General features: G+C 37.3%; 1 protein-coding gene across 1 annotated transcript in view; it reads left to right on the plus strand.

The window, feature by feature from the left end:
• SLC2A9 (solute carrier family 2 member 9) overlaps nucleotides 1-23,877 on the plus strand; it is a 78,064-nt gene that overhangs the window by 51,465 nt on the left and 2,722 nt on the right. The window contains exon 11 of the mRNA XM_054633228.2: nucleotides 16,064-16,191. Coding sequence (XP_054489203.2) covers nucleotides 16,064-16,191 — 128 coding nt within the window. The remainder of the gene's footprint in view (nucleotides 1-16,063; nucleotides 16,192-23,877) is intronic.

Genomic DNA, 23,877 nt, shown 5'->3' on the forward strand with positions numbered 1-23,877 from the left:
AAGTAAGACTTTTGTTCCCTTGAGCTTTTGGAGGTTTTTTCATGCACTATTTATTGCCTCTTTTTCTTTGTAAGGAGTTTGACATTAAACATTAATCAGCTGTTTATACATCTTCACCACTGAAGTGGTCTAATTGATTGATTGTGGTTTATTTGGGGAAGAGTTCCTGATGTTTGATGTGACTCTAATGAAATACTGCTATAATTCCATCGATCCTCTTTTGAAAAGCTGAGAAAAAATATGCTGCTTTAGAGAAAAATGGGGAGAAGACCAAGATATTTCTTTTACTCTTGTTTCCAGGAAAAGAGTTTGTCAATAATTTCTGTGCAAAATACTGTGAACATACTGGGGAAAAAATAGCAATCCCTTTGTCCTTCTGTAAGGGCAAATCTCAGGTTCAGCTAAGTCCACTGTTCTGCTGACATATGTTTCTTAGACTGAGATCTGGGGGGTGGATGTTAAAGAATTCTGTGGAATAGAACTTTTCTTGAATTTTAAATACCTTAGGAATGTCAAATGTTGACTTGAAACTTCTTTAAAACTTCTTTAAAACTTCTGGTGTTTTATGTGGTTCAGAGGGTTTAAGTGCAGCTACTTGCAGTATCACCATTGGGGTTTTCTTAAATCTCGGTTAAAACAAACTGAAGTTTTTTCCCTATTACAGATATGTTCCACCAATTTTTAGAACCTCCAAATCAATGTGTTCTATTTCCAGCATATTAAGATCAACCCTCTGCTTTTCTTCTTCACTTTACCATTCTTCAAAATGGGTTCTAGAATTCTTCATTTAGATTCTTTCTCTTTACTGACATTATTCATGATTTGTGCTGCACTTCACAATCTCTTTGGACCAAAGTGTCTGCAGATGCATCCAGGACAAACAGCTATTGTTAGAAATTGCTTGCTTGCTTTCTACAGCAATTCATTAAAATTAAAGCTTCTATTATGTTTTTCACTGTGCTCAGTGCTGTTAAAGTCAAAGAACATTAATTGTGTGCCAGCAGCTACCTAGTTGGCCTCTCCACCTTTCCTTGTGTACAAACATGTCATATCTGACAATAGTGGGAATATCCGGGTAGCACTTATAATTGAATTGCTTTTAATGAAAATCTTGGTAATTGACTCTTCAGCTGTTGAGAAGAAGCCATGAAGAGTCATATTGTGATATCTCTGCAAATCAATAGCAATATTTTAGCTGACTTTGATGGGGCTTGATTTATGATTTATGAAACTTCTCTGCTGTCCTTAGAAGATCTTAATAGATCTGAATTACTTTACTGCCTTTTAGCTGGGCAACTTCCACTATTAGCAATGTTTTGAGATGATTGAATAAGAAGAGAGCATATATTATTTTTTTTTCTGAATAAAGAAATTATTTCCAATAAGTCCACTTTGCATCCATTGTTTTTTGTGCCACAAGGCACAACTCAACAATTGAGAGCAACTACTGAGTCATGTTTTGCTCCCCTTTTCTTGTATGGGAAAGACATCAATAGCCTGTGACGAGTCCATTGGAGAGTCACCATGTCAGTGTCAGGAGACCTGTGAGAAGGGACTGGGTGAACTGGACTTGTCCAGCCTGAGAAGAGACAGCTTTGGGGACCTCAGAGCAGTGCCACTAGCTTTGAGAAGGGTGTTGCAAGGACAGAGCCAGTCTCCTGTTGGTGAGCTGCTTGAGAGACAGAATGAAAGTGTAAAAAAAAAGAAAGATGCAGAGAGACTGGAAGGAAAACCTTTTTGATTCTAGGCAGTCGAGCAGGCTACCAAGGATACTGAGTCCTTAATTACTACACAAAGATCAAAACTGAATAGTTGGTACTTCTCTTTTTCTCCATTGCAGTGGTTGTAGGGAAGTATCCAGAGCATAACACAAACAGGGCAAGTAGGTGAGACAATTTTAGAGAACAAATGCACATTTTTTTTTCCATCTTAGGGTCTTTCTGATACATAGCTTCTAACACTATCATAGTCTCCCATGGATTTGTTAAATCTCTGTCTGAAACAGCAGACTTTTAGTATTCTTTAGCAAAGAAAACTACATGTCTACCACCTTTCATGCATACACTCTTTGTTATTTTTGTGTGATACCCTCTAGGTCTTGCAGAAACAGAGCAACTGATCCTTTTCCTCCTTTTCAACATTCTTGTGATCTTGTAAACTTTTACCTTATCAACACAGATTTTTCTGGAATAAACTATGAAGCTATTTCTTCCTGCTATCTTTTCTCATTGATATTTTGTGACATCACTTTAGCAGGAAAATTTCACACTTTGGTGTTCTTTTGTAGCACTCTGATGGTTTAATGAGAAAACACTGAAGTTCAAGAATAATTTTCCCACCTTTCTGGTAGTAAAATGGGTTTTCCCCATGAAAATTAAGATATATATTCTTTTTTATAAAGCTGCATATTTTTTATACTTCTAGCCTTTTGTAGAAGTCTTGCCATTCATTTGTAGTGCTTAAACAGGGACAATTGTCAACTAATCCTCAGTATCTTAATTCCTCCTGTAGTTACACTACAAAAACAATTTGTAATGATTCCATAGGTACAAATCTTAAGCTAGGAAGAATTTCGTGTATGTTCATTGAATTACTGGTACTTGGAAAAATTATCCCATCTAAAGACAACAAATAACATGAGGAATTGAGTTTATAGAAATACTGCTTTAACTTTCTAGACCATAAAATTGTCTTTAAATGTAAAATATTTTCTCTCTTGTTAGAACATCTAATACCTTCTTGATAATTTAGATGGTGTGTAAACCATTTTCTGATAGCATATGCATGAGTCCCATCTGTTCCTTTACAGTGAGGATCAGCTGTTACTGTAAACTGTGGAGGGTGTTCATTGGTTTCATTTTTCTGAACTCAGCTTTTCAGCTTGCAGGTATTTTTGAGGACTGAAAGAGTAATGCTAGCAACAAGTATGTTCAGACATGTGTGGGGTTTGGTACTTCATCATTTTTGTCAAAAGACAAACATCAGAAAGCTTTCACTTTCTAAAAATTAAAGGGGCCCTTATGCTTGATACAGTCAATGTGTGATCTGAGAGAAAATTATTTATTGTTCTATAGATTAGGGAGCCATGTTGCCCCAGACAGTTGCTTCATTGTGCCTATTTGGTTAATTTCACTCAAGTTATTTGCTGGACCTGAAATAAATACAGGATACATTTCAAAGAATTGTTTCAAAGAATAGGATACAAATGAAGAATTGTCATCCAGCAAAAAGTAAATGGAAAAAACTGAGGGAATTGCAGCTGAGAAAACAAATCAAAGGAAAAAGTAAAAGAACATTTTCAGGATCTGCAGAGAGCATTTGTGCTGTTCGGGTTATACATCATGAGCAAATGCATTGATTTGTAATGCCTTTACAGAATGGGTAAATAATGTGCAGTTTTTTGGAAATTTGGATAGTGATAGACAGGTTTAGGTACATGTGAAATGACTTCCTTCTTTAACTTTGCCTTAGTTAATATTTAATAAAAAAGGAAAACTAAGATTTATTCCCACTTTCTCAGTTAAACCCATGTGGATGCCTCTTCAAGGACTGAGCACTCATGTTCAACTGTGCCTGCAGAATCAATCTCTTTAAGAAAAGATGGTCTAAAATCTGACTTAAACAGAAAAAAGAAAAGCTTCTGATTATTTTTAGCTATTTTCTTGAACTCCCCATTCACCCATTGTACCTTTACAACAGTTGCTGTGCCAGCAAGAGATTTTTGATTTTTCAGAGAAAATTGAAAAATTGTGCATTGTAGTTTTAGAAAACCTGCTACAGATTGTTCCCTTTTACTCACCAGCCAAATATTTTTTAAAAGAACTGAACACCCAAAAACTGACATAGAATGTATTCCATTCAGTTTCCTGATTTGTCTGCAGGGATTTTGACCCCATTTGTAAGTAAGTCTGTCGTGCATTTTCGGATGAGGGGCTTGCAGGTTTTGATTTTGAAGTTTTCCCACTCACATAACACAATTATATGTTCATCCTCTGAACCAAATAATGGCTTTTCTGCCACCTGTCAAGATGTGTCAGGTGGTGGAACATGTGGAGAAAAAACTTGATCTGATTAATTGGGGATTACAGAAACATTGGCATGAACTTCCAGACAACCTTCCTAGTGAAAATAAGTGTAACAAAGACAGTCAAGACCTTGAGAGCTTGGAAACCTGGCATAAAGCATTTCCATGCAGTATCTTTGCATTAAGTGATTTATTGGTATTTCTTCCTTAGAAGCATATTCTGTTTAAGTGTAACACCTTTCCATCCTGTTTTGATAAGTGGAGAAGGCACTACTGCAGAGAAGGGACAGGAAACCAGGGTGGCTGAGGTTAGGCATGATGCCTGTCTTTAACTAAATGGAAGGATGGGAGGAGGTGGGAGGAGGTGTACTGTTTTGATAAAATACCTAGCTTTGAAACAATCTTCTGTTACCGCCTTCTTTCAGAAACTGAATAAGTATTGTTGCTTTCAAATCTCTGCAAATTTGCTGGCTCTGGAAACATGGTGCACTGAAGCACTGGAGTTATTTTAGCACTGGAAATACATAGAAATAACCCCAGACCCTAATTGTGGCAGGAATATCTGTAAAAAGTGTTGGTGTAGCACAAATGTGTTGCCCACCCTTTGACCACTGTATCTGAGAGGGAGATCAGCCACATGTGTGCACAGGAAGGCACATGGTAATGCTCCTTCTTCCAAGGAGTTCCTTGGAGTCCTTTGGAAAGAAAAGAAAAATTGCCTTTTTATTACAACAAAGAGTAACACTCATGGAAGTTACAAAAATTGGAGGAGTTGATTTTATATCAATTGCCTGATCATGATAACTCAAGCCATTTTTGTGCCAGAAATCTGTGTTATTTTGGTGGCACTCCAAGTTTGAGATTAGTGATTTTGTGGAAATCTTTTGCATTCTGCCCATTTCTAAGAATGGGACATATATGCCTCTATGACCTGGAGAGAAAAAGAGGCTTAGAAACTCAGAACAGGGTGAGGATTTAAGGATGTCTGAAAAATGCCAGTTAGCTAGAGAAAAATATAATATCTCTAAGCATCACATGGAAGACTTCCACATAGCTGATTATATTTTATCTAAGTAACTTGAAAAACTGTTTTATATGAACACTCTGTATGCACATTCTTTTACATGTTTTCTTAAAGACCTAATACATCGTATTGTCATGCATTGTCTCACTGTATTGTAATGTGAAAAAATGCTCATTGTGTTGTCAGGCATCATGTCATCGTTTTTGAGATGACTTAGAGCTGAATGTTGGAGCATAAAACTGCTCAGGCAGCAGTTAGCAAAGAAGGGCTGCAAAGGTGAAGAAACCATGGAGGCAAGGAAAATAGATTTATATATGAAAAGATCAAGAATAACTTCAGTGTCTCACAGAGAAGGTTGAGAATTAAATAGTGCCTGAAATAACTGAGGATTGTATTTGAACCAGATGATCTAATATGATCCTGGATTCTTTTATCTTCTAATCTTGTGTTCTTTTTTTATCTCTAAGTGAGATGCTCAGCCCTCTGTATAAAGTCATACCTTGTTTCTACCTGTCTAAAGCCCTTGGTATCTGCAAAGATGCACATGTGGCCAGAGGGATTTTCTAGTGGGTCACTGCAACAAAATGCAGCCCCTGACTTCATTTATGTCAAAAGCTGCTATTTTTAAATCAGTGGCACTAGAGAGAAGAAAGCAGGAGTCTCTGGCTAAGTCATACACAGTGGCTTCAGGCATTTTGGCTTTACAGTCTTATGTAATGTCTTAGAAGTACTAATTCTGGTCTTGAATCCTGTAAGTGGACAAGTAGCATTTCCCCACACAAGTCCTGCTGAGTTCAGTGTAGCACAGATGAGGCTGAATTTAGTGGGATCAAACATGAGTCTGTGATTTTACTTAAACTTGTGCTTTTAAAATAAGTTTCTATTTAGTATGCATAAGGATGACAAAATCAGATCAGTGGTATGTTTCCAGTCACACTGTGATTACAGGAAAGAGAAATCAGTAAGATTAAAACTCAGATGAATTTGGAAAAAATAGTAATTTTATGGTAGCAAGATCTTCATTTTTCAATTGTTACTTTTTATAGTAATTGCATTTTCAAACACAACTGAGAAATATCAACGAACCAGGCCATTCAGAAAAATGTTTCACTTATGCTTGTCTCTTTTTGAGAGTTTTATAATATTTGTCATGGCTTGTGGAAGGTGAGTGAAGTCTTCCCTAGCACAGCTGAATACAATGAATACAACTGAATAGCAGTTTAAATTGACATTGCAAGGTAAAAAAAAGAAAACTCAGAGGAAATCATTGCTGTGCCCTGAGGCATATCAAAGATACTTTGGTATTTAAAGTTTAAATCAGCCCATGCTCTTACTCTGAATGCCAATGTGCAGCTGTATTGACAGCAGAGGGTTTGTTGTCCTAAAAGGGTCACTTTGAAAGTCACGAGGTTTGTTCAGCCTGAAATGTCATGAGTTCATGAAGAAGATAAAAATCAGCTTTTAGATGTGAAACAACCAAAGGTGTGATAGCACACATGTAGACAGAAAAGTACTGCAATGAAAGGCAGCATCAGTATTACTGCCTGAAGTAGGCATTTACAGAGGCTTTGTGCCATGTTTTAGCTTCTCCACTTACAGTGAGATGTAAGGATTTCTAACACACCTGGCCTCCCACAGAGGCATTATGCCAATCCACTTTGAGAAAGACTTTGAGCTTGCTTGAGTGCAAAAAAAAAAACTACTCTCTGTACCAGAAAAGTGTATGCAGTAAAAAAGAAACAAATAAACTGATGTTATTCTATATTTAGTTTAAAAGTTGTAGATTTGAAAGGTTAGGTTAATTTTCAATTTTTTTTTTAATTCTATAAACTAGAAGCATTTCCAGTCTTCCCAGCAGATAGGCATTTTTTGACAATGCCAAGTAGTCCCTGCATTGGATATGGAGGGTATTTGTGCAGAATTAACCTTTAGTTTTCCCAGATATTTAGGAAAAGGCTTGGTGTGTTGATAGTTACAAGGCTTTTGTGGGCACAACAGCAAAATTAAAATATGCTGCATAAATATCAGTTAAATACTCCAAATGTGAGTTATGGTTCTGTTCAGAAATTTGTAATAACCTGCAGACAGTACATACCAGTCTCAGCTGAAGATTTTCTGAGACCCCTGGCCCCATTCTCTTGCTCTCAGGTGCCATCCACCCAAAGCAGGTGTCCTTGGGATGGGTGTTTTGCCCTGCCAGCTGCAGCCATCACAGCCTGCCCTGCCAATGCCCTTTAACAGCTGTGGCTGTGCAGCACAGCCACAGGAGGTTCACTTACCTTCCCTTCTCTGCTTCTCTCCAGCAATGGAAAAGCTCCTGCCTACCCCCGGGGCAGGAGTATTAACTACTTCTACCAAGTCAAGTAGTTGAGAATTTAGCTTTTGATTACCTTTGACTGAACAAACTGATTTTTTAGGCTGTTAAGAAATAAGACCAGAATTGCTTTCAAAATTCATTGAATTTTTGTAGGGGGGGAGGATAACGTGTCCCTTAAATAAATTAAATGCAGTGTCATTCAACGTATATTTTGGGATTAATGCCTGTTTTACATTTTGTTTGAATTCTTCTCTCTTAAAGAGCAGCATCGAGAAAATGTGCAGCTTTTAACAGTTCTGCAGCAAAAGTGATTAAAATTCTTCATAATTAGTGGCAGTTCTAAAGAAAAATGAACCCTTAGTATTTGAAAGGTAATTGTATCTGTTGAATAAAGGAATTGCTGGAGGTGACACCTGGAGTTCTCAGCAGCAGGAAAACTTATGAACTTTATCCTGCTAACAATAGATTAAAAAAATTATCTTAATTGAAGCTTTCAAAATGTGAATACTTTGACACTTGACAGCACTCCTCCTACCTGAACTAGCAGCTTTTCCTGAATGATCATTAATTAGTTGCTGATGGCTCACAACTCTATCCTGAAGAAATGTACTGGTTCAAAAATGCACTCGTGTTTTAGAGGTCCATGTAACCATGAAATAAAGCATTTATTCAAAAGCTGTGTAAGTGACCTAGGTAAATTATTCAGATTAATAGGCATTTGATATGGAAAGCATAGTAAAAAAATGTTTCACAGAATTCATACTTTTTTTTTCTGTGAGTTCATATAAAATGGTTATACTTGCAAAGGTGCAAACTAATAAATATATAGAACAATAGATGTGGAATTAATGAATGTAAGGCAATTAAAATATTTTATTTCCCTTATTCCCAGGTGCAATGCACAGCAAATAAAAGTTTTCTGTTCATCTCATCTATTTCTGACTAATCTCCATGGCTAAGATCTAAATGCAGAAGTTTATTAGTTTGATATTGCAATGAACACTGCTCTGGAGTCCAGAGAGTGTTTCTTGGTACCCAATGCACTGCATAGAAAGATGAATAACACCAGCAATAGACTTTCAGAGGAAAAAAATAGGTCAGGAGAACTACATGAACAAGGGTACTCAGTGCCAGTTTGACCAAGCAAACAGTCAAAGCAGTTGTTTCCTTTAAATCTCCAGATGTTCTGTCCTACCCCAGAAACTTCACTTCTTTGAAACACTGAGTTATGTATGAACTCTTTCTGAGTTTGATCAGAAAGAAGACTTATATTGTTCATCACAGCAAGACTGTTACTGTCTTCAGTTGGTACTTCTAGTCAAAGATCATCTTCTGAATCCCTCTTCCTTTTCCTTTCTGTTTGTTAGCAAGCAAGTACTGCTATTTGTTATATTTGTTATATTTGTTATATTTGTTTTGGTTATTGGTCACAGTAAGTGATTTTTTTTTTTGTTATTATTATCTTACATTATTATCTTATCTTTTTCTTTTGTTATTATCTTAGTTCTACAACTACTGCTCCTCAAACCTTGTCCACCATCCTGTAGCAGCAACCAATTTCTTTAATTACGGGCATTTGAGGCTATGTGTCCTAAAAACTTCAGCAGTTTCCAGAAATCATCAGCAGTGAAGGCATGGTGTGTTACCCATCTTAAACAGGAGAAGGACAGGGAGAACTCTTCAGTCCCAGCTTCTCTGAAAATTTGGCCCACTATTTTTACTGTTGGCATCCTTCAGGATGAATGCAGCTAAACAATTACATAATTGTGCACTGCTAGCATGAATAATTTGTTTGTTAAAATATACTGACTTTACAAGACTTCTTTAGCTTGCAGGTTCACAACCAGCAGCATTTTGTGCTAATGGTCTGTCAACTTGAATTCCTAACAGGAAATCATGTCTGATGGTTTTATATTTCTTTCAGAAGATTATCATAGAAGTAATAAGCCTAGAATAGATAGGGGTTGGTTTTTTTCTTCTTTTCAGTCCTCATACAGTGATGTGACTGTATGAATATTTCTCCTACCTAGGACTGAACATGAGTCTTTAATTTGGGTATTTCCACACTATTTCCATCTGTATAGTGGGTGAATATCCAAGGGACACTTCTGTGCTTTTATTATAATAAAAACTCTTTCATCATTGTTCTCATAATTGAGATAATTGGTTTTAACAATTTAATATGAACAGAAGTGCCTAATCATCATTGTTACTGAGAATAATTATAAATTTAATTCTATTATATAGTCACAGAGTCATAGTTCAGTAAAAAAAATGTTCTTCACATTCAAATAGAACAGAAAGTTGGGCTATAATTAGATTTGTGATGTTATATGGTAGATCTGAATATATGGCGGAAATGTTGAAAATATTATTAACTGTTTATGTGCTTATAAGTTGAGTGTACTTTCTTAAATTTCATTTTATTCTTTGGTAGCTATGCAGCATTATAATTGAAGCAAAAAGAAATGTTGCCAAGAACCAGAGGAGAAATTTAATGTTGATGTTCCATTTTTACAAACAAAAGCCAAGACCAAAAAAAATCGAACAACAATTTAAAAAAAATCAAAAACCTATCAAATATCCCAATAGACTGCAACTGTTACCAAAAAACCAAAAAACCAATGTATTAATTTTGTTCAGAATGGCCTACATACTGCTGGTTTGTCTTACAATAAAAGAGGCAAAAAAATAAATATTAAATTAAATTAATACATTAGAATATATTTAAGATTAAATATATTTCTTACATTTACAGCCAACAATTATACTTCAAAGGGAATTTTTATAACTCATCTAAAGAAAAATATCTTTAAAGTACTGAACATATTTGGATTCATCAGTTGTATGATAAGTATTTTGTCAAAAAAATTTTCAGAGGAAAGTGATTCAGTTAGTAAAGGATTGCTCATAAAATTCTGCTTGAGTGCACTGACTTATGGAAGTAAAAATTATAGGAAATACGCTAATTAATATTCAAGAGGGGGAGAATTTCACTGAAGAGGAAATTATCAGGTGGTTCATGTAAGGGTAGTGTGGTTTTTTGCATGGAATATCCACTGTAGAACTAATTACCTAAATGGACCTAGAAAGAATTTTGTTGATTTACTATATTTTATGTAATAGCCTTGTTGTTGTATGTCAACTATTTTAGTGTAAATTACCTGATGAGAATCAAGAAATAACATTTTAACTACTGAGGTTAGAATAGCATGAATCAATATTTTTGTTCTCCACCATTGCTCAGTTTTGTTTTATTTACCTTGAATGATATGGGTTGCCTTGCACCAACAAAGTTCAGAATACCTCCAGAAATGGCCTTCTGAATGCTATTGGAATAGCAGGTTTTATATAGATGCTAAACCAAAGGCCAATTAATCAATGCAAAAAGTCTTTCACACAATACTGAATTAAAAACAAGTCCTTAATAATTATAAATACTATTTATTATAATATCAGAGTTTGCAAGGTATTATGTGTGTGTTTTAGTTTGGTCTTATCATTTGCACTTTTTGTTTGCCACAGACTGACTGCTCTAAATGTCTTTTACTCAAGTGGCCTTTAATCTAAGAAAATATTCAAATGGTACAAATTAATATGGTTAATGAACTATACCATTTTCTATAAACAAAGTGCCTGTTTTACTTAATTATCCTGTGGAGAAGAGCTGCAGACAGCTAGAAAAGTCTGTAGCATGAAGCTGTGACTCAGTACACCCCTGTCACACCTTCTGTTCCCAGCTCTCTCAGCAGGATTAGCTGGGAGTACAGCTGTCATATCTGACTGTAATGTCATATTTGGTGGGGTATTATTCAATCAAATACAAAGTGCAAGTTAAAATATCTAACAGGTGACAGAACACCTTTATAAAGATTGAGATATCTATTTTGCAAATTTTTTATTCTATCTGTAGACCTACAGAAATGGAAGAAACTCAGTAGCTGCATTGCATCTCTCCCTAGCAGTATTCCTGAAGTATATTTTCCCATGGGTTTTGTTGCACATTTTTGGGGGTTTTGTTCATTGGTTATGTTGGGGTTTGTTGGTTTCTTTGTTGTTTTTAAATAACTAAAGTCTGGTTAGAAACTAACAGCCTTTTGTTCTCCCACTGAAGAGCACTGGGTTGTTTTTCCAGCAGTTATCTTCCGGGAATTTTGTCTCACTTCCACTGCTTCTCTCCCAGAGCTGCTCTCTAGAGGTCGCTTGACTTGCAAATAGCAAAACCTTTGGCTGGGACAGTCCTTTATCTCCCAACCCTATTAGGATATATCTGTCTTCCCTACATGCCCTTCCTTGCAGACAAAGCCATTTTGCTTGATCATATTTGGAGCTCCACAGACTTCTTTTTCCCCCAAAACAGAATATTGTTGCAAGGTAATTATCTGTTTTCTCAAAAACTTTGAAGCCTCCTTGTCTCAAAGCATGGAGTTGGAAAGTCTGGGAGCTCTTGCCCTAATCAGCCTTTTGGGATTCCCAGACTCGCCCCTGCAGAGCAGAATTTGGAGAGCTGAGTCCTGCAGGAGGTCACCAGGCTGGGTGGCCATGGGTGATTCTTCTGGTGGGGCTGGAAACCCTCTGGCTGCCATGGGGCCACTGCCTGAGCACACCAGGGTTTGGCTTGGGTGGCTATTGAAAGATGAGCTGCTAGCTCAGGGAGAGTTCCTTTCTCTTTAGTTGTTCTTAGGGCACAAAGTTTCTGACACCTTTAGAGGTGATTTACCACTGTGACCAATCTCCCTGATTTATATTAGGCACTGATTCTTGTAACAATCTCATTTCTTAAATCATATATATAGCCATAACATAAATTCCCAGTTAGGTACTGGATAAAAACAGAATGAGGAGTTCAGCATTTTCCTTCCTTTGTCATGTTTTCTGTATTCAGATTTTTGCACTGATTCATGTAACTTCTGCTAAGCAATATTTATTCATAACTGCTCACTGAAAAAAACAGTAAATATGAGCACCTAATTTTTCCTGAGAAAACATTTGTATAAATTTAAATATATATTTGAAGATCTAGAGCATGGATACAAGAATATTTTTTCTGTCCTAACATTCAAATTTCATGCATAAAAGAGTACTGGATTGCGAGTCTGGAATTTCACTAGCACATGACATTGATTCTATGTTTAACTGGACTAATTACAGAGATAAATTAATAAAGAATACATAAACAGGAGTATTTATGCATGTCTAATTGTTCCATATGGGTTTAATCTTGTTTTATAAAACACCTTATTGTTATACAAGTCCTGCAGTAAGACATTTGTAGTTTCCAATAGATGTAGAATCCTATAGGTATAGCAATCTTTCTTTACTAGCACTGCAGTATGTTAAGAGTTTTTTAAATATGTTCACTGCAATGCTAAAAAGAACAAAGTATTAGAAATTAATCACTGTAATTATGTGGTCAATGCATTACCGATTTAAATTCATGTTTGGAAGCTACTTTGCTGAAAAACTCCTACGGGGAATCCTAATATACACTTTTGTTTTATGATCAGAGCTAAAATAAAGCTGCTTCACTGAAAATTATATGGAAAGCTTTCCAGGGGAAAAGACAATGCCAGGTTCATCCTCCATGAGAAAGATCAGGTAGCGTTTTTGTGAATTGTTTCGCCCACATACAAATACGTGTTAAAGCTGCAAAACTCATGACAAAGTGTTTAAAGGCTTCTCCAAAAATACAGAGGTTTGGTTGGATTGCTTTTGACAGTGGTTTCCAAGCTTCCATGTTTGAGCACAGGCTACTACAGACCCATCTGGCCTAGAGATTATGTAGGGTACCTTGCAGAGACTGACTCTGAGAAGTGGCTGGGAAGATGTCACAGTATTGTGATCTCTGCTCAGATCCAACTTATGCAGGCAAAGCATAACACAGCTTCCTTCAGCCCCAGGCACTCAGACTTGTATCTCAAAGAACAGTGAGTTCCAGGAGAAAGGGACTCCTTGAGCATATCCCTGACATCTTGAAATGACTGAGGGTGGAATGCTGGGGATGTAAGTTCAGCTCATCTCAGGTGCCATCACTGACTGTGACTTTAAGGCTTTACAGTTTTCCTTCAGCTCTCCCAAATTTCTTTTTCCCTTCACTCAGTTGCAGAGTGTGTTTTTCAGAGTGGTGTGGCCCTTGGGAGGCATTCACATGCCCTCCTCTTCATCTTCTTAAGGTCAAGTCTGTGCTCTTCCAGGCACACAGCAATAGACAGCAGTGACCTGGCTTTACTCCATTTCTTGTGTTCCCTGACCTGACCTGACTTTCACATAACTCATGTACCACTTTCCACGCTCCTGGGTTCCTCCTTACAATTCTTTATAGTCATCCCCCTACATAGGCTGACTTTCTGTTTTGTGATGCTGTGGCTATACTTCTCTAGACCATGAGAAAGATGGGAGGTCTGTCTGTGCCACACTTCCCATTCCTCTACAGAATTTTTAAAAGTTAGAGATAGTTGATATGTTCTTAGAAATTAAATTGGAATTTCAAGGAACCTGTTTCCAAGATAGTGCCCATGCATTTTTATTTCCATTACACTTATGCTTTCTGATAGGTTTCTGTCCTTTCATACTTCTTTTTTTTTTTTTTTGCCTCTGGCTTTTTTCTCTCTTGTATAATATGTATTTTTCCAAATGCTGCTTTTCCAAATGCTGCTTCCAACAGCATATTTTATTATACTGACAAGAACAGCAACACTTCTGTAGATTGTCCTACAGCAAAGGCATGACAGAATAAATGATTATAAATAAGTCATCTTACACAATTTCTGTGTTTCCAGTCCTTCAGTTCCTCTCTCCAAGGGGCAAGTGTCCTGGCAAACTGCTGCCTCATATGGTATTTAAGACCCAAACCAGATGCTGACAGAACAGATGTGATTGCTGACAGAACAGATGTGATTTGAACCCAAATCCCAAGGGTATGATAGAATGGCCACTGGAAGGCATCAAGCATTGATAGACCCCATGTTGCTGGAATTTTGTAAAGTTTTGGGGGTTCAGATATTTATTCTACATGTTCAAACTTCTGCTGGAAGGGATTACTTTTTTTTTAGCAGAATTCTGATACTACATATGTCTTGTAGAAAGGTACAAAGCTGCAGTTTGGATGGCTTAAACTCTCCATATCTCAGTTTCCTATGTATAAAGTAGGAGTAAATAAATTTATTTATTTATTCTCCACTTTTTTGGTGTAATTTATACTGACACTCTCTGGCACAGAAAGTTCAGTTGAAGGCTTTGCTACCACTTCAGATGTGTTCTCCCAAAAAGCCACACAAGCTCACGATGGAGAGCAGCTCTTTGCTGCATCACATTGCCTTTATTTATGCACATATTCATGGCTTCTGCATCTGGAAGGGTGTCTGACAACACGTGTCATCTGCATGTCATGTTCTGTGTTTGCAAGTCCCTATCTCACACTGCTCACAGGGGCTTCTGGTGCACGTGTTTAAGCTCAGGGCCATTGAGCACATAAGGATGCAGCCCTATAATGCACTTAGAGATGTATTCCCAAATGTCCAAGGATAAAGGTAGTGCAAAAGATTAGCACATAGACCAAGGGAAGATGTGCAAGGAGAAAACCCAGTGGATGGGTAAGTCTGTAGTGGTGTTTTCTTATTAATTTATAAATCTTTTGGAGGTCAGTATTGCTATAGAGGTTTTTGAAAGTAAATATATATATATAAATATGGTTTTGGTTGTTTACACTATCTTATTAATATGCTTAAAACTGAGGCAGGACTTACATAATCTTCCACAGTGTATATGGGTCTTGCCTACAAAGCTGAATGGCAATACCAGCACACCTGAGGTCCTAGAGGCAGAAACTGGTAAGAGCAAAATACTGATGTTACTAGTTGTACAGTTCTTCAAACTGTAATGAAATAATTCTGCAAGTAGATATATATATGTCTGATCAACAAGTAAAATCCAGGTTTTGTTCTCTAAAAATAGAAATACTTCCATGGAAATATCAGATAGGAATGAAGGAAGCCAAAGATCATAAATTGAGACTTTCAGCTACTAGACAGCTACTCCCTGGGGGTTACTGCTATATGCCAGTGCTGTACAAAATAGTCCACTGCCTAAGTGGAAGAAAACACATGTCACAAATGTGGTATTCAAATGCAATTGTTATTATGGAGGTCAGAGTCCTTGGCTGATGGGAGAAATAGACCTCGCCAGAAGTGCCAGCAGTATCTGGTAAGGGAACATACTAAATAAGCATCAATGACAAGTGTACTCATAGGGAAGCAAAAGTTTTGTCTTTTTTATTGCTGAGAAATTGGGTAGTAATTATAAAAAAAATAGGAGTTAGTCTCTTTGGAGCCATCTTTCCAACTGTTAAGATCTAAAAGTATTTTGGAGTATCTCTGAATTTTCAGAATTTCAAGCATTGTAGTAGAAACAATTGTTCTTATTTTGAATAAACAGTTTATCACATGATGCTCTGGAAGCTGGTGTGTGGATTCCCTGCTCTGTTACCTGCCTTTCATCCCTGAAAAGAATGTCAAACAGGAGATGTGATGGCATGAAAGAAAGAAGTGTCACTTCTCTCAAATATGATTTTGACAGATCTGTTTCAGAAGGCCCTGCAGAGCAGCGCTAGTCATGGATGCGTGCGTCACGAGGCTTGTTCATCTCTGCTGATGGGTGGGGGACTTTACTAATACCACTGTCTTGTTGGACCCTGTTTCAGGTGGGATTCCCTTTGTCCTCACTGGAGAGCTTTTCCAGCAGTCACAGAGGCCAGCTGCATTCATGATAGCTGGGACAGTCAACTGGCTCTGCAACTTCGCCGTGGGGCTGCTCTTCCCCTTCATCCAGGTACTCCACATCCCTGCTAACTGACATGCTGTGATACCACTGCTGCAAACAATTCCCTTGAGGTTTTGAAAACCTGGCCTAGTCCATGGGACAGCCCCAGTTCATCCAGCAAATGGATGCTTCTGTGTGGTTAATAGGTTTTTCTTCCAGAGGATGAGGAGTGACTATTTTGGTAGCATTAGACCCTCCCTTCCAGCCCAGCTGGCCAGGCACTCCTGGTTCCACCACCTGCCCCCATGGCAGCTGGGTAGGGACAGAGAACAAGATCTCAAACCTAGGGACATTTACTCAGAATACTTTCATTTAGGTAAATTTTTGGGTTTGGGTTTTTTTTGTTTGGTTGGTTGGGTTGGTTTGGTTGGTTTTTTGTTTGTTTTTGTTTTGTTTTGTTTTTTGGTGGGTTTTTTTTGGGGGGGGGTGTATTTTTTTCTTCTGTTTTTGTTGTTTTGGTTTTTTTTTTTAATTATACAGACACATTTCTTCAAAATTGTAGTTTCTGCCTCCTGCACAAAACCGGGGATAACCCTGAGTTCTGCTTAGCTGTCAGATTTGAATTAATGCAACTCATCACAATCCCTACTTGTTCTGCTAATGCTACCTGACAGATCACCTGGTGAAAATGCTTAAAAAGACCCTCAATAAATTCAAATTAAAAGGCAAACTGCGTTTTATAATTTTCCACACGCATATTAAAGCTTTTTGAGTGATTTAGTGTGCATCTATATGAAGTTTGCTGTAGCCTTGGGGAATTTATCCTTATGTGTCATAAAAATATCCAGCTGTGTGATTAGAAAATTATCTAGTTTATTTTTAATGAGGATAAATTTTATTTCCAGCTTGAACGTTTTTTTGGGGGATTTTTTTCTTCTTTTAAAGAAAAGAGAAATAAAAAGAGAAAAAGCTTAGAGTTTGTACCTAAAGATGAAAGCAGTGTTACTCAGACTTTGATTTTTAAAGCTTCTTCACAAGATCAAACTAGAACATCTCCCCTTTCCCAAGCTTTAACTTTTTTCCTATTTCAGTCAACCTTATTCTCAAAATTCAGTTTATGAGTCACCACTTTCTTCACATAGAGGCAATATCTTCTTAGCTCATTTTATAAACCTTAACCAGGAAAAAAATCTTTAAGGTACCTCCACAAGATGAATGCATAATCCTGCCTGTGTATTTGAATACTAACCTGATTGCTTGAGAAACAGCAGCCACTTTTTTTGATCCTTGGTGTGCTTCTACAAAATTATTCCAAACATTCAGGAAACAAATCTGTTAAGTTTAGGGTTACTAAAAAAATCAACCAGTAATTAGTTTTCCAAATGTCACCAATTAACTAATTTGAATGACTAGATTTTTGCCCTTCAACCATCTGTAGATAAATATAATCAAAGAGTGGCTTGAGTCATACATTAAAATATATGGATGAAATTGAAAAACTAGTATACAAATAAATTTTTGACAAATTTTAAAAAGAAATTTGATGTGGCTTCTCTTCCAGGCCTCATCACTACCTATATGAGGTGCTGAAATGTGAACAGGGTCACAGTAAATCAGAAATTGGAATGTATATATGTGGAAATGGGTGCAATGAGCTGAAGCAGGCACAGGGAAAAACAAACCAGCAGAAAAGTATGATGTAAAAGGCCAAAAACTTCTGGTGCAGTTGGATAGGCTTCTTGTGTTAAAGAAATACTCTTCATTAGTTTGCAGGGATAGACTTCAGTAATTCAGTGGGGTAGCAGGACCTTAAATTCCATGTCATCTAGAAAAAGTTTCTGTTTACTTTTTATAATGTGTTGTGTAAATACAAAGAATTGCTAAACATCAATAACTACCAAATAATTTCCCAACATGCTATTTTTGTTACATGCTGATGCACTTTTATTTCATATTTCAAGTTGTGCTATTAGATTGTTATGAGGCACTTAAAGACTACATGGTAAATTAGTAATATACTGTAGGAAAATGTACCAGATTTCTTCAGAAGTTTTCTGTCCTAATAATTTCTCTTTCTATAAAACTGTGCAGAGTCTTTTTCTGGTGTCAAAGTCACATTGTAAATTCAGTACATATTCAAGAAATATTTAAATTGTTGTGCATTTTATATTTTTAATTTTCAAGAACAGCTCATCTTCAGACTTTCCTCCTAATACAAAAGTTTCCAATAACTGGGGAATGCAGGGGAATATCCCATTGTGATTAGGGAACTTCTATATGGAAAACTGATTTGACTCTTAACCAAAATAATCTGCTTGGATCTGTGATCCAGAAGGAGCTCAGTATCATATGGGATAAAGGTGCTACAAGCCTTAGTTCAGATTGCCTATTAGTACAATGCCAAGACCTGTATGTGTGTTTATTTTCCTCCTTTCAGAAACTAATTTATTTGTGCCTGGGAAGTAGTACTTCTGAGTCACTGGTTTCTGGAGGTTCTCTTTTACTTCTAATTTATTTCTTCCTTAGTTTTACACTAGAGATTTTCATTCTCAAGGTTCATTTACTCAGCAAGATTGTCTTTTGGTTGTCCTTATTATTTCCTTACTGTGTAATAGTATCCCTTGACTTTTTCTATTACTCAGCATAAAGGATTTCAATCACAGGTGTGCCCAGAAAGTTATGCATAGTCTCCCTGAGCCAAGGTGTTTTAAGCTCCTTCAAATACATTGGATGTTTCATGTAATGACAGTGTCCCTGTGTTAGGGGAAATGGTTAAACTTCCCCTCAAAGATGAGAAAATGAAATTTGGGCTATCAGAGGGTTAGATGTGCTTATCTTAATTAGAAGCAGCCCCCTTTAGAGATACAATATAAGGATGTGTTACACTTTTATGAAGAGATAGTGTGTGTGTGAAGGTCATGGTTGAAATTGCAGTTCATGTCTAAAAATGTCTCTATTTTTTACTTAGGAATTATGTTTCATGAGCATTACACTTCAGTCCTTCTTCATTGTCCTGCACTTTCAGCAGAACCTTAAATTATGTCTGGAACAGAAGAAGGACAAAGGGGAAAGGACACAAGCCCTTATCCATTTGTTTCACTGCATTATATCAATTTGAAACAAAGTGAAGTCAAATGTCTACATGAATAACAGTTTTTCTGCTGATCAATTCTGTAAGACATTGAACCATTATCACTTGACCTCAGCACTTCAAAAGCCAGTTTGACCCACAGCTCATGACACTAATCTTCATGGCAACTTACAAATGCAAGGAGCCTTTGCTAGTGTCAGGGGCTGTGACTTTGCAAGTTGAGAATTTAGAGGTTGGCATTTGCTGGGAAGAGCCAAAAGTTTTGTTTTAAAAATATTAATGTGTTACGTTTGTTAAGTTAATTCAGATGTTTTTCATTTGCTCATTTATTTTGCTGTATCTGCTCTAGAATATATGTTTTCCAGTATCACAATCCTGCTTAGAATTTAACTTTTGCTACAGGGTGTGTTAAGTCAGTAAGCAACCATTGTTAAATAGCACATAATGGTCCTCTCAACTACTTTTAGATTCCTCCAGAATATGGTGTTCACAGCATGCAAGCTATTAACAGGAAGACTGTTCTCGGCTAGATTGCTTCAAAAGTAGCAAATTGTGCAGGTTTTGTAATTAAAACAAGAATTCTGGTCATTTAAATGTTAGGTTTTTTATTTGTTTCAGTTTAGTTTTTAGCTTTAAAAAATGAGCTCTTTTTCTCATTCATTTTGGGCACCTAAAGTCAGTTCATGATGCTAAAAATTAAGTATTCTTTTCTATTGTATTTAAAGGGAGATGGGGGAAATGCCTGTACATTCTCTCTAACATGTATAGCAGCCCTCCACAAGCTGGGGATAGGTTTGTTCACCTCTTTGCTTATGAAAATGTGGCAAAGCTGCACCTGCTTACTCATACATGTTGCTTATGCAGCTCTATTTCATCCTCAAAGTCAGGCTTGATTGCTTGCCATGCCTGGGATCTGATTTGGGGAAATTGCCTGAGTACTTCAACTTTGATTCTTTTTTGTGGTAATTGCATGTGTGTCTTAGGTAAATTATTTCTTGGTTTTCTTTTTTTTTTTTCCCCACAAATAAAAAGAGTTAATCATCTGCAGAAAAGACAAAAATGAGCAATTCAGGATTCAGCTGTCCAGAATTTGTAGAAATGCTGTTTTTCAAATGGCCTCCTTAGAAAGCTGGTATTGAAATAGAAGGTGATGCATTTTAAAGTTTATGCTTAACTATTAAATATCCTGTATAGTAATAGCCCTCACCAGCCTCGAAAAATCCAATGTAAATCCAGCTTTGAAGAGGTTTTACTAGTTTGCTGACCTAGTAGGTGCTTCCCTCAGGAGATTGCATCAATAAGTGTGTCTGCTGTTCTTTTGCCCTCCCCATAGACCTGATAGGGCAGCTGACCCTCAGTGACCCCAGAAAGCCTGGCCCTTCAAGGATCCTCACTGGGACTCTGCCCTTGATATGGAATGGATATCTACCAGGAGACAGCACTGCTCCTGTTTAGGGATCCACCTTTGAACCTTGGGTGTTCCTGCAGGAGGTTATGCTTAAGGAAATGCTAAGGGAAAACAGCTGCGAAACACAGCCTGTTGTAGAGCTTTGTCCTGACCTCCTTCTGACCTTTGTGTTTGTAACCCTGCAGGTAAAAGCCTGGCTTCAGGTACTGCTGAGGAAACGTTCCCAGCTCTGGCAAGGCTGCCTGGGGCTGGGGGAGGAGAAGCAGCTTTGTTCTGTGAAGGTGCAGCGTGTTCTGAGCCTGAGCAGGACGTGCAGGCAGTGTGGAGAGAGCAGCATGGGTGGATGTGGCAGTGGGACATGGATGGGGCTGCCTTGGAGCTTCCTGCATGCCCAGGGCTGCTGCTGCTCCTGCTTGGAGCAGAGGGTGAGGAGTAACCTGTCCTTATGTGAGGAAATGCAGAATTACAGAAACCACACACTTTCCTTGAATTTTTTCTCTATTTGCTTAGAACTTCCATTCAGAATTTATTTGCTTTTACTTCTTCCTCTGACATTCCCTTCCTCTTTTAGCTGCACCTTCCAGCTGTTCAGAGGTGGTATGTTTTGAATACTTGTATGCACCAAAAGAGTCAAGCTACTCTTCTGGTAGACACAAGTATTCAATTTTTGATCACTCCATGTAGCAGGTGAAATACTGTCACAAAGCCTAGAAAAAGGATTTACTGTTTCAGTTTTATCATATATATTGTCATTATTCTTGTATCATTGGCAGTGCACGTCAGTGAAGAATCTTGAGGCCATCCATGTCTGTAGGCTCAAATACCCAGAGCTGCAGAGAATCCATGCTTTGTCACCAAAGCTTTAACTGAAGTTCTTCCTCAACTTTTTACTCCCACCCCAGCCAAGGATAAGCAATATCCTTGGTTTTACTTCTGCAGTAGCAGCAGCAGGCTCACCTCTAGCACCTTGGAAGGGGTAAAACAACAGAGAAACTACAGGTTAGTTAGGAGACTATGGTGATTACAAATAGTGAGGTATACAGGTTTCATGGACATAACATAAATAATATCCAATATAAATAAAAGAAAGTACACTAATCTCATGGAACAAAGATCTTGTTTCCTGGCAGATCTGTCTATTAGTACCTTTTCTGTAGTAGCCATTGTTAAATATCTCAGCATTTACTGCACTTCACCACATTATTTCACCTTCTAGGTTCCCTGATGGGCCCATCAGATATGTTTGGGCCAATCTATTGCCTGTTCCATACCTCAGATCTTTCCTCCAGCACCAGACAATTCAAAATACATCAGAAACAGATAAAAATGAATTAAACATCTAGGCTAAACTGTATCCCACCTATGTCCCACTAAAGGTTTTTACTGAGTTGGGATTTGTGATTTAACATTTTCCTCCTGCTTTACCCTGTATTTCTGTCTTACAACCTTTATCAGTGTGCAGTGCATATAGAGGGTTTCATGTTTATAATGAGTAATTTAATTAGTATGTGATGTTCTGTGTCAAATGCAGGTTTGGGTGATCTAAATTGAACTCTGGATGACTTATAGAAGGTTTATGAATTAGTGGTTTTCTTTGCTGTGAGTGTAAATAATAACCAGGTTTAAGAAAATAATATAACTGAAGAATGGCAGGAGATGAAAGGGCTTTTTATGGTCACCCTGCAGTGTTCCTCCTGTCTGGGAATTATGGACCTGTTGGACAAATTCTGCAGGACACAGTAAACCCTACAAAACCCACTTGTAGGATTTATAACAAAATTTAATTTTTACCTTATTCTCTGTGAAACTTCAGTTGGAGGTCCTTGAGCGTTGCTTCTTAAGGGATTGTAGAAATTAAGAAGAGTATGATTATTACAAATAAATATAAATACATTAGGTAAAATAATTGCAAATAAAACATGCACTCATGAGTGTTTAGTTCAATTAGAAGAGGTTTACTTAGATATGAATCAAAGATAATAAGCACTAATTTATTTAGCTCATGGACAGCAAAGAAATCAAGAGGAATTAGAAAGGGGGCACAAAGTTGTGGCTGCATCACCAAAAGACACATTTATTTTAATTTATTACAATTGATTGCCATGTTTATTTATATGGCGTATTAAAGGTTCACTTTCATCATGGAGAATATTTAATTCAGTGAAATTTTAAAAAGTGAGAAACATGATTCTGGGTTGAAATTCTGCCATTCAGCTGAAGAGCAATTACAAATGCGGAAGATCCAGATGTCAAATTTCAATTCTTAGCATGACAGGATGATTTATGAGGCACTGCAAATTATTTTCTCCTGTCTACTATATCCTTTTGCTTCTGCCTCTGTATAAGCTATTTGTTCTATTAAGTTCTATCTGTTACATGCCAGAATATTTCCCCCCCCCACCACATTATCCATGCTGTTTGGCTTCTGATTGTCAGCTTGCTCAGGACTTCATGCTTCTCGGATTTAATGAAAAAGCATTGGTGATCTCTAGAGTCCATAAACAATATCAGAGTATGCACTTGCTGGCTTTTCCTGTTACAGGCAGGATTTGAAGCACTGAACTAGGTAATGAATTATCCACAGAAACAAAGAACTCTGTGACTAGGCAGGCTGGAAATCAGCCATGGTATTAAAAAGCAGCTGCAGGAAAGGGTTTGTTCCATTTTTTCTTTCTTGTTCCACGCAGGAATTAATGTTCTTCTTGCACACCACGCATGATGCATAATGAGCAAGTGAAACATAAAAATAGTGCCAAGAATTGCATACACCTTGAGCACCCAAAGCAGGGAGTTAAACCAGCCTGCAGTGTAGGACTGGTGTGACTAACGAGGCATGATGAGAGTCTATTACAAAAAAGTGTAAAATGAAGGTTACTGGCTCTGTCTTACTTGTTTCAGTTATATACCATTAATGGCATAATATGTATTTTGAGGAAGACAATCTGCTTCTTCTGTCCTGAGTGGCTTTCCCTGGGGTAAGCTCAGCCTTGCAGCACCTGAGGTGATGTGTGAGGAGTTTGGCTCTCCTTGGGTTTGCTGGTGTGAGGAGTTTGGCTCTCCTTGGGTTTGCTGTTCAGGACCTGACACAGGGCACCACAGAAATGTCACCTTATTTTTGGAGTTGGAGATACCCTTTCTGGCTTAATTCAGCCTTGTTAATAAAAGCAATTAGAAAAATATGGGTACATAGCATGTTTGAGAGTGTAAATCAATAGAGGAAGGGAGGTTTCCTCAAATGTTGCAAGTGGCTTCTGTG

This window comes from Agelaius phoeniceus, chromosome 4 (genome assembly GCF_051311805.1).
Source record: "Agelaius phoeniceus isolate bAgePho1 chromosome 4, bAgePho1.hap1, whole genome shotgun sequence".
Classification (NCBI taxonomy): Eukaryota; Metazoa; Chordata; class Aves; order Passeriformes; family Icteridae; genus Agelaius; species Agelaius phoeniceus.